This window comes from Heloderma suspectum, chromosome Z (assembly GCF_057233095.1).
Source record: "Heloderma suspectum isolate Gila_16-S chromosome Z, 16-S_ref, whole genome shotgun sequence".
Classification (NCBI taxonomy): domain Eukaryota; kingdom Metazoa; phylum Chordata; class Lepidosauria; order Squamata; family Helodermatidae; genus Heloderma; species Heloderma suspectum.
Genome location: NC_139476.1, coordinates 4749600 through 4762095, shown reverse-complemented (window position 1 = coordinate 4762095; position 12496 = coordinate 4749600). Strand labels below are relative to the sequence as shown.

Below are 12496 nucleotides of genomic sequence, written 5' to 3'. Positions count from 1 at the left end.
GCAATGAGTCGATCTGGATCTCTCCAATCCCTAGTCCAACACTCTTTTACAGTGCAATCTTGTGCATGTTTAGACTGAAAAAGGAGTCCTACATCTCCCATTCTGGGAGTTGTAGGACTTCTTTCTGTTTAAACATACGCAGGATTGCACCTTTAAATATTTTTTTTAAATGTCATTTAGAGAGTACAATTCTATGACAGCAAAAGGAACACCCAGCTGGCTGGGGAATGCTGGGTATTGTAGGACTTTTTTCCGTTTAAACATGCATAGAATTGTACCCTTATATAAGAATGGTACAGAACAATTATGGGCAGTATCCAGTGTTTGTTCTACTCAGAGTAGACCCACTGAAACGATTGAGTCTTGCATTAGTCACTCTATGTAGGACTAACATCGGCTACTACCCGCCGTACCCCGTAACGGAAAAAAGGACAGTAACATGTAATGAGTAATTAAATTACTCACCCCAGACTTCCCACTGAATAGACATGTATAGGTTTGCAAGGTAAGTAAACAAAATAAATAGAGGAGTTTAAAAGCAAAAACAAACAAACAAAAACACTGCAGAAAATGATGTTTGATATTGTCTTACAATCCTTTACCCACTTGCCTGGATGTAAGCCTCTTTGAATTCAATGGGCTTGCTTTTGAATAGACCTGCATAGGACTGCACTGTAAACCACTAAAAACGAACAGAATAGGGGGAGAAAAAAAGGAGGTTTGGATGATAAAGAGCGAGGTGTACTTATTCAAAGGATTAAGTGTAGAATTTGCCATGTGCTTTCAATAAAGGGGAAATCAAATAATGTTGCATTAGTAGGGCAACATTACTAATGTTCTAAGATCAGCCACACACACACAAAAAAAAACACCTATCTGGACGTTTTCCAGTTTGCTGGGTGTATCTGTTTTATGTTGCTTTGAGGAAAAACTTCTTCAAGCGCGGAAAGCAATTGGCCCTAACCCAGCACTCTAACCACTACACCACGCTGCCTCTCCATAATCAGACCTAATAATGATGATGCTAGTACCCACCATGAGCTTCTTTAGAACGGGGCAGGCCGATTACTCTAAACCAGGTAGCTGGGTGCGTACTAGTCACTCACAGCCCCATCCTATGCAGGTCTACTCAGAAGTAAGCCCTACTGTACTTAATGGCACTTGCTCCCAGGGAGGTGAGCATAAGAACTGCAGCCTGCAGCAGCTTTCCCCCACCCTTCTGATGTGCTGGACTACAACTCCCATCATTCCACAGCCAGCTCCGTGGATGGCAGCTGTAATCCAGAACATCCGGAAGGGCGCCACGTCGGGAAAAGCGGCACTAAAGGGTTAACAGCCCCAGAGGAACGCCGCTTTGCCCGCTTTAAACATGGCTGCTCGGCGTCGCGACGGAGTAAAGAGGCTGCGCGAGCAGGAGAGCGCGATTTGGCCGCTCCGGCTCGCCGTAGCCCAGTCATCCCCCCCTCACCGTTACTGCTCCCAAGATGGCGGCGCCCAGGTTCGTCAGCGGCCGAAGACTTTGGGACGCTGTGGTGGCCGCCGCCTTCTTCCTCCAGCTCCTTCCTCCGGCGGTCGGGGCGGAGGGAGGCCCCAGCACGGCCGAGTTCGACGTGAGGCCCGGGGGGATGGCCCACTCGTTCTCCAAGAGCCTGGTAAGGACGCGGGCGGCAGAGGTGGCGCCTGCCGATTGGCTGAGCGGCGCTTCGCCCCCCCCCCCGGGAGCGCGGCGCTCTGATTGGCGTGCGCGGCGGCGGGGCTAGGGTTCTCGCTTTCTGATTGGGCGCCGGGAGGGTTCTGCGAGCCCGAGCGGCCGCGAGTGGGCCGGCCTGTCCCTGCTGGCGCTCCGTAGAAAGTGGCCAACTGGGGAAACTTTGGTTCATCTGTTGCTGGCCCATCCGCGGTCTTGCCCCGGGAGCGAGGGCGGGGCGAGGCTCTGCTGCCACGCGCCCGGTGCAGTTCTTTTCTCCATTTTGGATATTTTTTATTTATTTATTTATTTATTTGAAGCGTTTCTATCCCGCCCTGTATCACAGAGTCACAGAATAGCAGGGTTGGAAGGGGCCTGCGAGATCATCGAGTCCAACCCCCTGCTCAGCGCAGGAATCCAAGTCAGAGCATCCCCGGCAGGTGGCTGTCCGGCCTCATCCTGAACGCCTCCAGTGTTGGGGAGCCCACCGCCTCCCTAGGTCATGGGCTCCATTGTCGTGTTGCTCTAACAGTCAGGAAGTTTCTCCCGATGTTCAGCCGGAATCTGGCTTCCTGTCACTCGAGCCCATTATTCCGTGTCCTGCACTCTGGGATGATCAAGAAGAGATCCTGGCCTTCCTTTCTGTGACAACCTTCCAAGACCTTGAAGAGCGCTCTCCTGCCTCCCCTCAGTCTTCTCTTCTCAAGGCTAAACATGCCCAGTTCTTTCACTCTCTCCTCACAGGGCTTTGTTTCCAGTCCCCTGATCATCTTCATTGCTTTCCTCTGAACCCTCTCCAGCTTGTCTGCATCCTTCTTAAAATGTGGTGCCCAGAACTGGACACAGTATTCCAGATGAGGCCTAACCAGTGCTGAGTAGACGGGGAGTAGTACTTCCCGGGATTTGGAAGCTATGCTTCTATGAATGCAGCCCAAAAGAGCATTTGCCTTTTTTGCAGCCACATCGCATGGTTGGCTCATATTCAGCTTGTGCTCGACAACAATTCCAAGATCCTTCTTGCTTACAGTGTTGTTGAGCCACGTATCCCCCATCTTGTAACTGTGCATTTGGTTTCTTTTTCCTTGGCGCAGACCTTGGCATTTGTCCCTATTAAATTTCATTCTCTTGTTTTCTGCCCAGCACGCCAGTCTATCAAAATCACTTTGAATTTTGTTTCTGTCTTCCAGGGTATTAGCTATCCCTCCCAATTTTGTGTCACCACCTCCTCCTCCAAGTCATTAATAAAAATGTTGAAGAGCACTGGGCCCAAGACAGCCCAGCGCTACCCTGCTCGTTACCTCTCCCCAGTTTGAGAAGATCCCATTGATAAGCACTCTTTGAGTCCAGTTCTGTAGCCAGCTGTGGATCCACTGAATTGTTGTTTCATCTAGCCCACTTTGAGCTCGTTTGCTCATCAGGATATCATGGAGCACTTTGTCGAAAGCTTTGCTGAAGTCGAGGTATATGATGTCCACAGCATTCCCACGGTCCACAAGGGAGATTACCTGATCAAAAAATGAGATCAGATTTGTCTGGCAGGACTTGTTCTTGACAAATCCATGTGGGCTTCAAGTAATCACTGCATTGTTTTCAAGGTGCTTCCAGATGGATTGCTTTATAATCTGCTCCAGAATTTCCCCAGGAATCGATGTCTGTAGTTCCCAGGTTCCTTCTTTTTGCCCTTTTTGAAGAGAGGGACCACATTAGCCCTCCTCCAGGCATCTGGCACTTCACCCGTCCTCCATGATTTCTCAAAGAGAATAGACAGCGGTTCTGAGAGTTCTTCTGCCAGTTCCTTTATTACTCTAGGGTGCAGTTCATCTGGCCCTGGAGATTTGAACTCATTCAAAGTAATTAGGTGTTCCTTGACCATATGCCTATCGATCTCAAGCTGCAATCTTGCCCCTTCAGTCTGTACTTCGCCTTTGCCAGGGGGTTATAGACACTCTTTTGGGAGAAGACTGAGCCAAAGTAGGAATTGAGCACTTCTGCCTTTTCTTTGTCATCTGTTATCATTTTGCCATCCTTATTTAATAGCTGAACCACCATTTCTTTCCTCTGCCTTTTACTATGCACGTAGCTGAAGAAAGCCTTTTTGTTGCTTTTTTGTTACTTGTATCATTACAATCTCAGGGCAGCATACAGATAAAATCAATTTAAACAGTATAAAACAATAAATAGTATGCCCATTTTAATTTTTGTTTAGTGTATATATTTCATCTGCTTATTTCTTTACTTCTTTATTTTTCATAACTATGAGTTTATTGCACTAAACAAAAATGAAATAAATGAACAGATGTATGGCACACATAAAAACATAATAAAATAAACGTGATGCTAAATCCAAATGGAAAAAATTAAGTAGATGTAATGCACGCATAAAAGCATAATAAACAGCATAAAATAAACGTGTTACGCTAAACCAGGATTAAATAAATAAACAAATAGATGTAATACGTGCAGAAAAGTGTAACAAATACGAAGTAAATACATGCTTTAAATTCCGGGAAAAAAAGGAAAGTTTCCTCTTGTGCAAGCACCGAGTCATTACTGACCCCTAGAGGGACACCGTTTTTCCTCAGCGTTTTCTTGGCAGACTGTATAGTGGGGTGGTTTGCCATGGCCTTCCCCAGACCTAACTACCTTTCCCCCAGCAGGCTGGGTACTCATTTTACCGACCTTGGAAGGATGGAGGGCTGAGTCAACCTAGGGATGGACGAAAGTCCCTTACCTGTCCTCGAAGCTTGCTTCGCGGTGGGGGGGGAGGCGCTTCGCTTCTCCCCCTGAAGTTCATGCGAGGGGGGGAGGCACCCCGCCTCGCCCAGCTGAAATTCAGGCCGGGCGGGAGGCACCCCATCCCTCGCTGGCGAAATTCAGGCCGGGTACAAGCGCCCCGTCTACCCAGCCGCGAAAAAAAAACCAAAACCCACCCCCGTGATAGGCTACATAACAATTAACGTAGCCTATCATGGCTAGATTTCCAAAGTCAGCCGTGACAGGCTACGTGATGATTAACGTAGCCTATCACGGCTGACTTTGGAGATCTAGCCGTGATAGGCTACGTTAATCGTTACGTAGCCTATCACGGGTTTTTTTTTTTTACTGCACTTTTTTTACAGCACTTGTAATGGCGGCGGCAGCGGCAGCCGGTCAAAAGACCGGCTGCCGCCCCTGACAAAGACCCGATGAACCGCCGCCGGGACCCACTGCCGGGAGGGACATTCGTGAAAGGTAAGTCCCATCCCGGGGCGGGGGGGGGGAGAATTTCACCGCCGATTTCGGGGGGCCAAATGCGTTGGCACTCGGCCCCCCCGAAGTTTCAGGGAGAAATTCTCCCCCATCCTTAGTCAACCTGAGCCGGCTACCTGAAAACCAGCTTCCGCTGGGATCGAACTCAGGTCGTGGGGAAGAGTTTTGGTTGCATTACAGCCACCTTATCAAATACTGAACAAAAATGCTAAACAAAATGAAAAAAAGAGATTAATACATAACTAAAAATGAAATAAAATGTATTGGGTATTTTTGTTTCTGTTTATGTGTTTGTTACATTGGTTTCATGTTTTCGAAAGTAGCACATTGATTTACAAATTTCATTTTTGTTTAGTGTATGTGTTTATTACGTCTATTACATTTATTTCATTTTTCTGTGTATCAAGTATTGATTAATACTTAATCAAGTATTGATTAATAGTTAATCAGCAGAGGTAAAAACCTCCATCCTCTTCCCAACCTGCCTAGCTCTTGCCAGTAAGACATTGGATAATGGAGGGCTCCGAGGTTTTCTGCTAGCCTGCTTTTCTCTTTTCAAACTGCTGAGAGGCTAGTAATAAAAGGAGAAAGAATTCAGGCTAGTAACTTCTGGGCCTTACCTACAAGGCTGCCTTGGTTTCCCAGGCTTGGGGCAGCAAAGAGATCACCAGAAATGTGGATGCTACAGCTCTGGGATGTAGCACACTCCTTATTGACCCTACAGGAGAAGCTGTAGTAGCCTCACTGAGGCTGCAGTCCTGTATACACTTGGAAATATATAGGACTGCTTCTGAGTAGACATGTCTAGGATTTTGCTGTGAGATGCTTGATTCCCCCCCTCCCCCCATCTCAGAAGCATCAGGAATGGGAAAAGAGTGGCTTTTGCTTTCAAATCCTGCAGCAAGGTTTCTTGCTTCCTCTGCTGATATTTGAGCTGAGAGAGTGTTCTTTTGGTTAAAAATACAAGAGGAAAGCATGGTTGCCCTCAGTCAGTGTTCCCCAACCTGGTAACCTCTGGACTTCAACTCCCAGAAGCCCCTGTCAGCATGGCCAGTGGTCAGGAATGCTGAGAGTTGAAGTCCAAAACCTCTGGAGAGCTATTTTCTGCCCACCCCTGGGCTAGGCAGATGGGGAAATAATGGGGAAAAGCCCAATCCATTTGAAAACATGCATTAACGCGCGCGCGCACGCGCACACACACACACACACACACACACACACAGAAAGTAGAAAGAAAATAACCAGGCTCATGTTTCCTAATTGTATTCCTGATCTCACCCGCATAATCAAACTGTTGCTTATCATAGTTTGCTTTTGCTGGATGTTCTATTTTAACGCCCTGTAACCAAGAATGTCTTGTGCTAGAAAGGGAACATGAAGAGCTTTAAAGCTTTTGTTTCTGTTTTTTTTTTTTCAGGGAGACTATACCTGCACTTTTACCTATGCTGCGCAGGGTGGAACCAACGAAGTAAGCGGCTGCAATTTTGGGATTAGTTTTGTTTCAGCCCTCTGCTAGCCTGAATTCTGTGATGAGAGTGATGCCCAAATTCTGCAAGATGAAAGGTGTCAGCTACAGAAAGTTGACAAGCAGTGTTTGTGTGTACACATGTGAGGGAAGCAAACTATCAGTTCGGCTGGGAGGGGGGAAAAACGCTTTCAGCTGTAATTGTAGTGTGATGGGTGGAATGTGTTTTGGGGCTCACTGCTGAGAAAGCTATGGTTGAGTATTCAGATTGGCGTGCATGCGTAGTTTAATTTCCCAGCGTGCTTTTGCCCATATTGTGTTCTTGGCTAAGGGGATCCTTGGCTGCTTGCTAAGAATATCAGAAGAGCCCTGCTGGATCAGACCAGGGGCTGTCCAGTCCAGCATTCTTTTCACACAGTGGGCAGTCGGCTGTCGACAGGAGACCCACAAGCAAGACATGAGTGCGACAGCACCCTCCTACCCATCTTATCCAAGGAGTGCAGGGGTGGTGGTACTGGCATGAAATATGTGTGTTCGTGCACATACCGAGATCTCCCCTCTTTCTCTTCCCAGCAATGGCAGATGAGCATTGGGGTCAGCGAAGACAATTTGCTGTTTTCTTGCTCAGTCTGGAGGTGTGTATCATTTCCTATCCTTTTTAAAAATGTGAACAAGCGGGGTCTATTACAAAATGTTGCAGTGTGCAATGCTCCTGTTTAGTCAGCCAGCTGTGCCTTAGTCCCCTCCTCTCCCATCTAATTTTCTGCCTCTCCCTTTCCCCAACAGCTAGTCAGTACTTTGTGGCCATCAAGTTCCCCCCACCCTTAGTGGATTTTCTTCCACACCAATCCACGGGGACTCTGTCAAACCTGTGGATATGTGTCTTTTACACATTCTTTATTCATTTGTTTATATTATTTGTTTGTTTAGTTAGGGCACAATCCTATGCATGTTTAGACAGAAAAAGGTCCTTCAACTCCCAGCATTCCCTAGCCAGCCATGCTGGCTGGGGAATGCTGGGAGTTGCAGGACTTTTTTCTGTCTAAACATGCATAGGATTGTGTCCTTAATGTATTTTTATCCTGCTCCTCTATTAAAAAGGCTCCTGGAGTGACTTACAATCAGTCAAACAAGACAGTCCCTACCCACCTGCTTACAATCTAAAAAGACACGACACACAAGGAAAAAGGGATGTGTGGGGAAGACGAAAAAATGAAGCAGTCCTTTTTTAGCAGGGCTGGCGGAATGGCCCCATTTCGCTCTGGCTTGTTGACATGATGCGATTTGCTGTAAATAATCTCTTCCTGAACGCCATAGCTGTCACCTTTTGTTTTTCTTTTTCAGGCCCCAGGGGAAGTCTTATCTATTCTTTACCCAGTTTAAAGCTGAAGTGAAAGGCGCAAAGATTGAGTATGGCATGGCCTATGTAAGTCCTGTCAGATTCTTGGCTGGGGAGGAGGTGAGCTGCAGGGGTGGGTGGGTGGCGGGGGGGGGGGGAAGCGAGCTAGAAATATATTATGCTGTTAGTCCAGTGGGGCAGACTGACCCAGGCTGGACAACCTGACAAACCGTAGTTTACTGTCACGTGTTGTGCGTTGCTATTGGGGAAACTGCAGGTGTTCAGTTTCCCCAATATTGGGTGTTCAGAAGCCTAGGTAGCTGCCTTATACTGAGTTGGATCATCAGAACTGTTTACACCAAGGATACAATCTGGTGAGCCACATGGACCAGTGACCTGACTCAATCTAAGGCAACTCCCTATGTTGTTTACAAATAATGGTTGCAACACTTGGTGAGATGGAAACAGTTAGATATGTCTCCCTGAGTATCTGTTACCTTTTTCTGTGTCCCTGCCCTGGCTGAACACATTTTGTCTTGCCGTAGTCCGCAGCTGCAGTTGGAGGGCAGAGCGACGTCCCGTTAAAGGAGGAGGAATTCCACGTAACCGAAACAGCAGGTATGTCACCAAAGGGACGTGGGAGATGCTGACGACATTCTGATGGGCAGAGAGCTGCTTGGGGGAATCTCGCATGGTGTGTGGTATGAATGCTAAGAGAGGGACCATGGACAAATTGGCTGTAAAAAAAAAATCCTCTCTGTTTCCTACGGATCAGCCTTTTCCTTGCTATGATTTGGAAACTGGGCTCATGGAACAGGCTTAGTGTGGCCACTGGTGGCACTTTTTTTTTTTACTGTGGTCTTGTTCTGAAGTTGGCCTTGGCTTAGCCACTGAATAGTTGAAACTGGGGTGGGCAGCTTCTGCACCTCTCCCCTGCTGCTGCATTTGCATTAGCAGTGGCAATGTCCCCCGGTGCTATTTTAGGAGGGCTGCCCCATAAAAACAGCCCACCCTGGTATAAACAGCCTTCAGCTACTTAGTCAGCTATCCAAAAATGCATTGCATAGGAGGGCCGGGAATAAATGTTAGCATGAATAAATAGCTCCACTTGCCGACCAGTTTGAGTGGTCCGTAGCCAGACTTCCCTCCCTGGTCCCCTGAAATGGTCAGGTGGCAGATCTAAGAATTAATCTCCTCTCCTTCCCACCCCTGCAGTTCCTCACCACACATTTTAAGAAGGATATGGACAAATCGGGCCAGATTCGGAGGAGGGCAATAGACAGGGATATGCGGGGGCCGGGGGAGCCCTTGTGAAGAAGGGTTGAAGGAACTGGGTTTGTTTGGCCTGGAGAAGAGAAGACGGAGGGGGAATGTGGCAGCCCTCTTTGAATCCCAGAAAGGCTGTCAGGTAAAAGAAGGGTCACAGACTTGTTCTCTGCCGCCACCACAGTGGACAGCAAGACTAGATTGAATGGGCTTAACATACCAGAGGGTAGATCTCATCTGAATATTAGGAGGAGCTTAACTCTAAGTGTAGTTTGGCAGTGGAATCTGTTTTCTAGAGGGCCATTTTCCCTTGTTGGAGGTTTTCAGGTAGAGGCTGGGCAACATCTGTTAGGGATAGTTAGTTTCTCCGTCGAGAAAGGGGTTGGGCTAAATGACTTATGAGGCACCCCTCCATTCTAGAATTCTATACAAATTATACCTCCATCTTGATTCTTTCTCCATGTCTTGAAGTGATACAGAATGGCTTGTCCTTTGTTATACAGACAACTTCTTGGGGGAAAAGTCTCTCAGGGAAATGGAACAGCCCACCCATGAGCTACTGTAGCCTGTAAGCCTTCTCCAACTCCCCGCCCTCCAGATGATGGGACTTGAAGTCCAACAACCCTCTTTCCCTCCCACCCTGGAGGGCACCAAGTTAGGGAAGGCTGCACGGCAAGTCCCAACGTCCTCGGGCAACACGGTTGACCTACCTCACAGGGTGCTGTGAGGATATAAAAACTGGGCAGATCTACATGTGCAACCTGGAGCTCCTTGGAGGAAAGGGGGCAGATGAACTTCATGTCCCGGCCCCTGGGGGGCAAACAGGGGAAGGCCTGTCGCCTTTCTGCCCTGCTCCTGGGGAAAGAGCTACTTACCACGACTTCTTATGCTCCTAGTCATGGTGGAGGCCTGAGGCCAATGATGGTTTCTGCATGTTGCTGGGAGATACATGTGCTGTTTTTAACCGTCTTGTGCCCTCTAGTGGCACAAGGTAGTTACTGGAGCTGCTTGTTCTCTGCTTCTAGTGGTCATATTTATTTATTAATTTCATTTCATTTCTGTACTGCCCAGTAGCCAAATTCTCATGGCACTGTTTATTCTGCTCCTCTTCCCCTCTATTTCCGATGTCCGCGTGGTGAGTGTCGCCGCTCTTGCACTCAAAACGGCACCACCGAAGCTCAAGTGGGAGGGAACCCCAAGTTTTGCAGAAATATTAAAAAATCTTGAGGAGGAGGGATCCTTATGCAGAACCCTCCCTTGCCACAGAATGCTGACTGACAGTTGAGAATGGAAAACCAAGGGGGAGGGGGATTGGAACGGAGTTTCCTAGTGGTGGGCGTGCTTGCTTGGCCGGTGGGAACCCTGACCAGACGCATTCCACACTGCAACAATTTGTTGCAAGTCCTGTTTCTTTAATAATAGGATTTCTAGCCGAGAATTCTTACTCTCTTGTCTCCTTAGCAGAGGCAGGGAGGCCTGAAACCAGTTCCAAGCTTCCGTTGGTCCAAACCAGGTGTGGTGTGGGGAGGAAGCAGTATTGCTCACGGTGATGTGGGTTTTCTGGAAAATGGTGAATCTCCTGCCGCGCATTGCAGGTTGCTCATTTCCGTTTGTGAGCCTTGGGGGCCGGTATGGCAGCTTGCCCAAGTGGTTCCGCTATCTTGCTTTTTCCCTCCTCCACCCCCCCCCCAATCTCCTTTCCTTTTGTGCCATGTCTTTTAGATTGTAAGCCTGAAAGTATGGGCTGTCTTAATAATAATCTTTGTAGGCCATCGTGGGAGCCTTTTTCAGCTAAAGAGCAGGCTACAAATGCTAATAATTATCATCCTCTTGCCTTTCTGTTCATCCTTTGTGTGTTGTCTTCTTCCTCTTCCAGTGACTCACAAGGAAGGCAAATTCCACTCGGAGCTCTCCAAAGTGCTAATCGTAGCCAAGACAGCCCACGACGAGCTGTGAACTGCCGCCAGCGTTTCTGGGCCGTTGATGGGGACAATATGGCGGCCCATTATGTTGATACTGGTACTTTCCCATCTACTGGCGCTCTTTTTGAGCCTTTGGGAGGCATTCGACAAAACACATGCTGCCTTGGAATCCCAAACTGGGAGGCTCCCGTCAAGATGTTTTTGGGTGCGTGCCACTGTGTCAGCAGCCTTGAACCTGAAAAACAGCATCAGGAATGGATTAGGGGTGCCACCTGCTTTCTCACTTCCAGTTGTTTCCAATCTGGCGCTCTGGTGCCCAACCCACAATGGCCTTGGAGAGCATGGCAGAAATTGGATACTATTTTCCTCCAGAATGTCCTAGGACCAAAGAGTTTCTCTTGCCACCCCATCCCCCACGCCTCCCCTCCTTAAATTGGCTCAGTCATGGCAAAAGAGCCCTGTGTTCTCTTCCTTGGTGAAAAAAGGGCAACAAGTATGAATAAATCAGAATATATATCTTAAAGTTTGCCTGTGTCAGTCTTAAGAACATAAGAAAAGCCCTGCTGGATCAGACCAAGGGTCCATCTAGTCTAGCATTCTCTTCTCACAGTGGCCAACCAGCTGCCCACAGGAAACCCACAAGTGGGACAGGAGTGCAACAGCACCCTCCCACCCATGTTCCCCAGCAATTGGTGCACATAGGCATACGGCCTCTGATACTGGAGGTACTGCATAGCCATCAGGACTAGTAGCCATTGATAGCCTTTCCTCCAGGAATTTGTCCAACCCCCCTTTAAAGCCATCCAAATGGGTGGCCATCGCTACCTCTTGCAGAAGTGAATTCCATAGTTTGAGTAGGTGCTGTGTGAAGAAAATTCCTTTTATCTGTCCTGAATCTCCCACCAATCAGCTTCATGGGAGGACCCCACTGGGTTCTAGTATTATGAGGGGGAGAAGCATCTCCCTATCCACATTCTCCACACCATGCATCATTTTGTAGATCTCTATCATGTCTTCCCTGACCCTCCTTTTTTTCCAGGCTAAACAATCCCAGCTGTTGTAACCTTCCCTCATAGGGCAGGTGCTCCAGCCCCTTGATCATTTCAGTTGCCGTTGTCTGGACTTTTTCCAGCTCTACAATATCATTTTAGGTGCGGTGACCAGAACTGGACACAGTATTCCAAGTGTAGTCGCACCATAGATTTGTGTAGGGGCAGCATGATATTGGCAGTTTTATTCTCAGTTCCTTCTCTGTGCTTTACATGGAGTTTACCTTTTTTACAGTGGCCGCATACTAGGTTGACATCTTCACTGAGCTGTCCACCACAACCTCAAGATCTCTTTCCTGGTCGGTCACCGCTAGCTCAGATCCCATCGGGTTATATTTGAAGTTGGGATTTTTTGCCCCAACGTGCATTACTTTACACTGCTTACATTGAAGCACATTTGCCATTTCGATGCCTATTCTCCCAGTTCGGAGAGATCCTTTTGGAGCTCCTCACAATCCCTTTTCGTTTGAACCACCCTAAATAACTTGGTGTCATTGGCAAACTTGGCCACTTCACTGC

At 47.9% G+C, this 12496-nt stretch overlaps 1 protein-coding gene across 1 annotated transcript; it reads left to right on the top strand.

The window, feature by feature from the left end:
* Positions 1-1460: 1460 nt before the first annotated feature.
* MYDGF (myeloid derived growth factor) lies at positions 1461-11456 on the top strand. The gene is made up of 6 exons (XM_084825689.1): positions 1461-1652; positions 6354-6404; positions 6975-7036; positions 7746-7827; positions 8286-8358; positions 10883-11456. Exons 1-6 carry the CDS (start codon positions 1485-1487, stop codon positions 10960-10962), a joined length of 516 nt encoding a protein of 171 aa, XP_084681815.1. The 5' UTR covers positions 1461-1484; the 3' UTR covers positions 10963-11456.
* The last annotated feature ends 1040 nt before the right edge of the window (positions 11457-12496 follow it).

What these genes read in the sequence shown, in the direction of transcription:
- MYDGF (XM_084825689.1), top strand. Translation starts at nt 1,485, where the DNA reads ATGGCGGCGCCCAGGTTCGTCAGCGGCCGAAGACTTTGGGACGCTGTG. An exon ending in TTTTCTTGCTCAGTCTGGAG is followed by an intron (nt 7,037 to 7,745) that starts GTGTGTATCATT and finishes TTTCTTTTTCAG; the next exon opens with GCCCCAGGGGAAGTCTTATC. An exon ending in TTGAGTATGGCATGGCCTAT is followed by an intron (nt 7,828 to 8,285) that starts GTAAGTCCTGTC and finishes GTCTTGCCGTAG; the next exon opens with TCCGCAGCTGCAGTTGGAGG.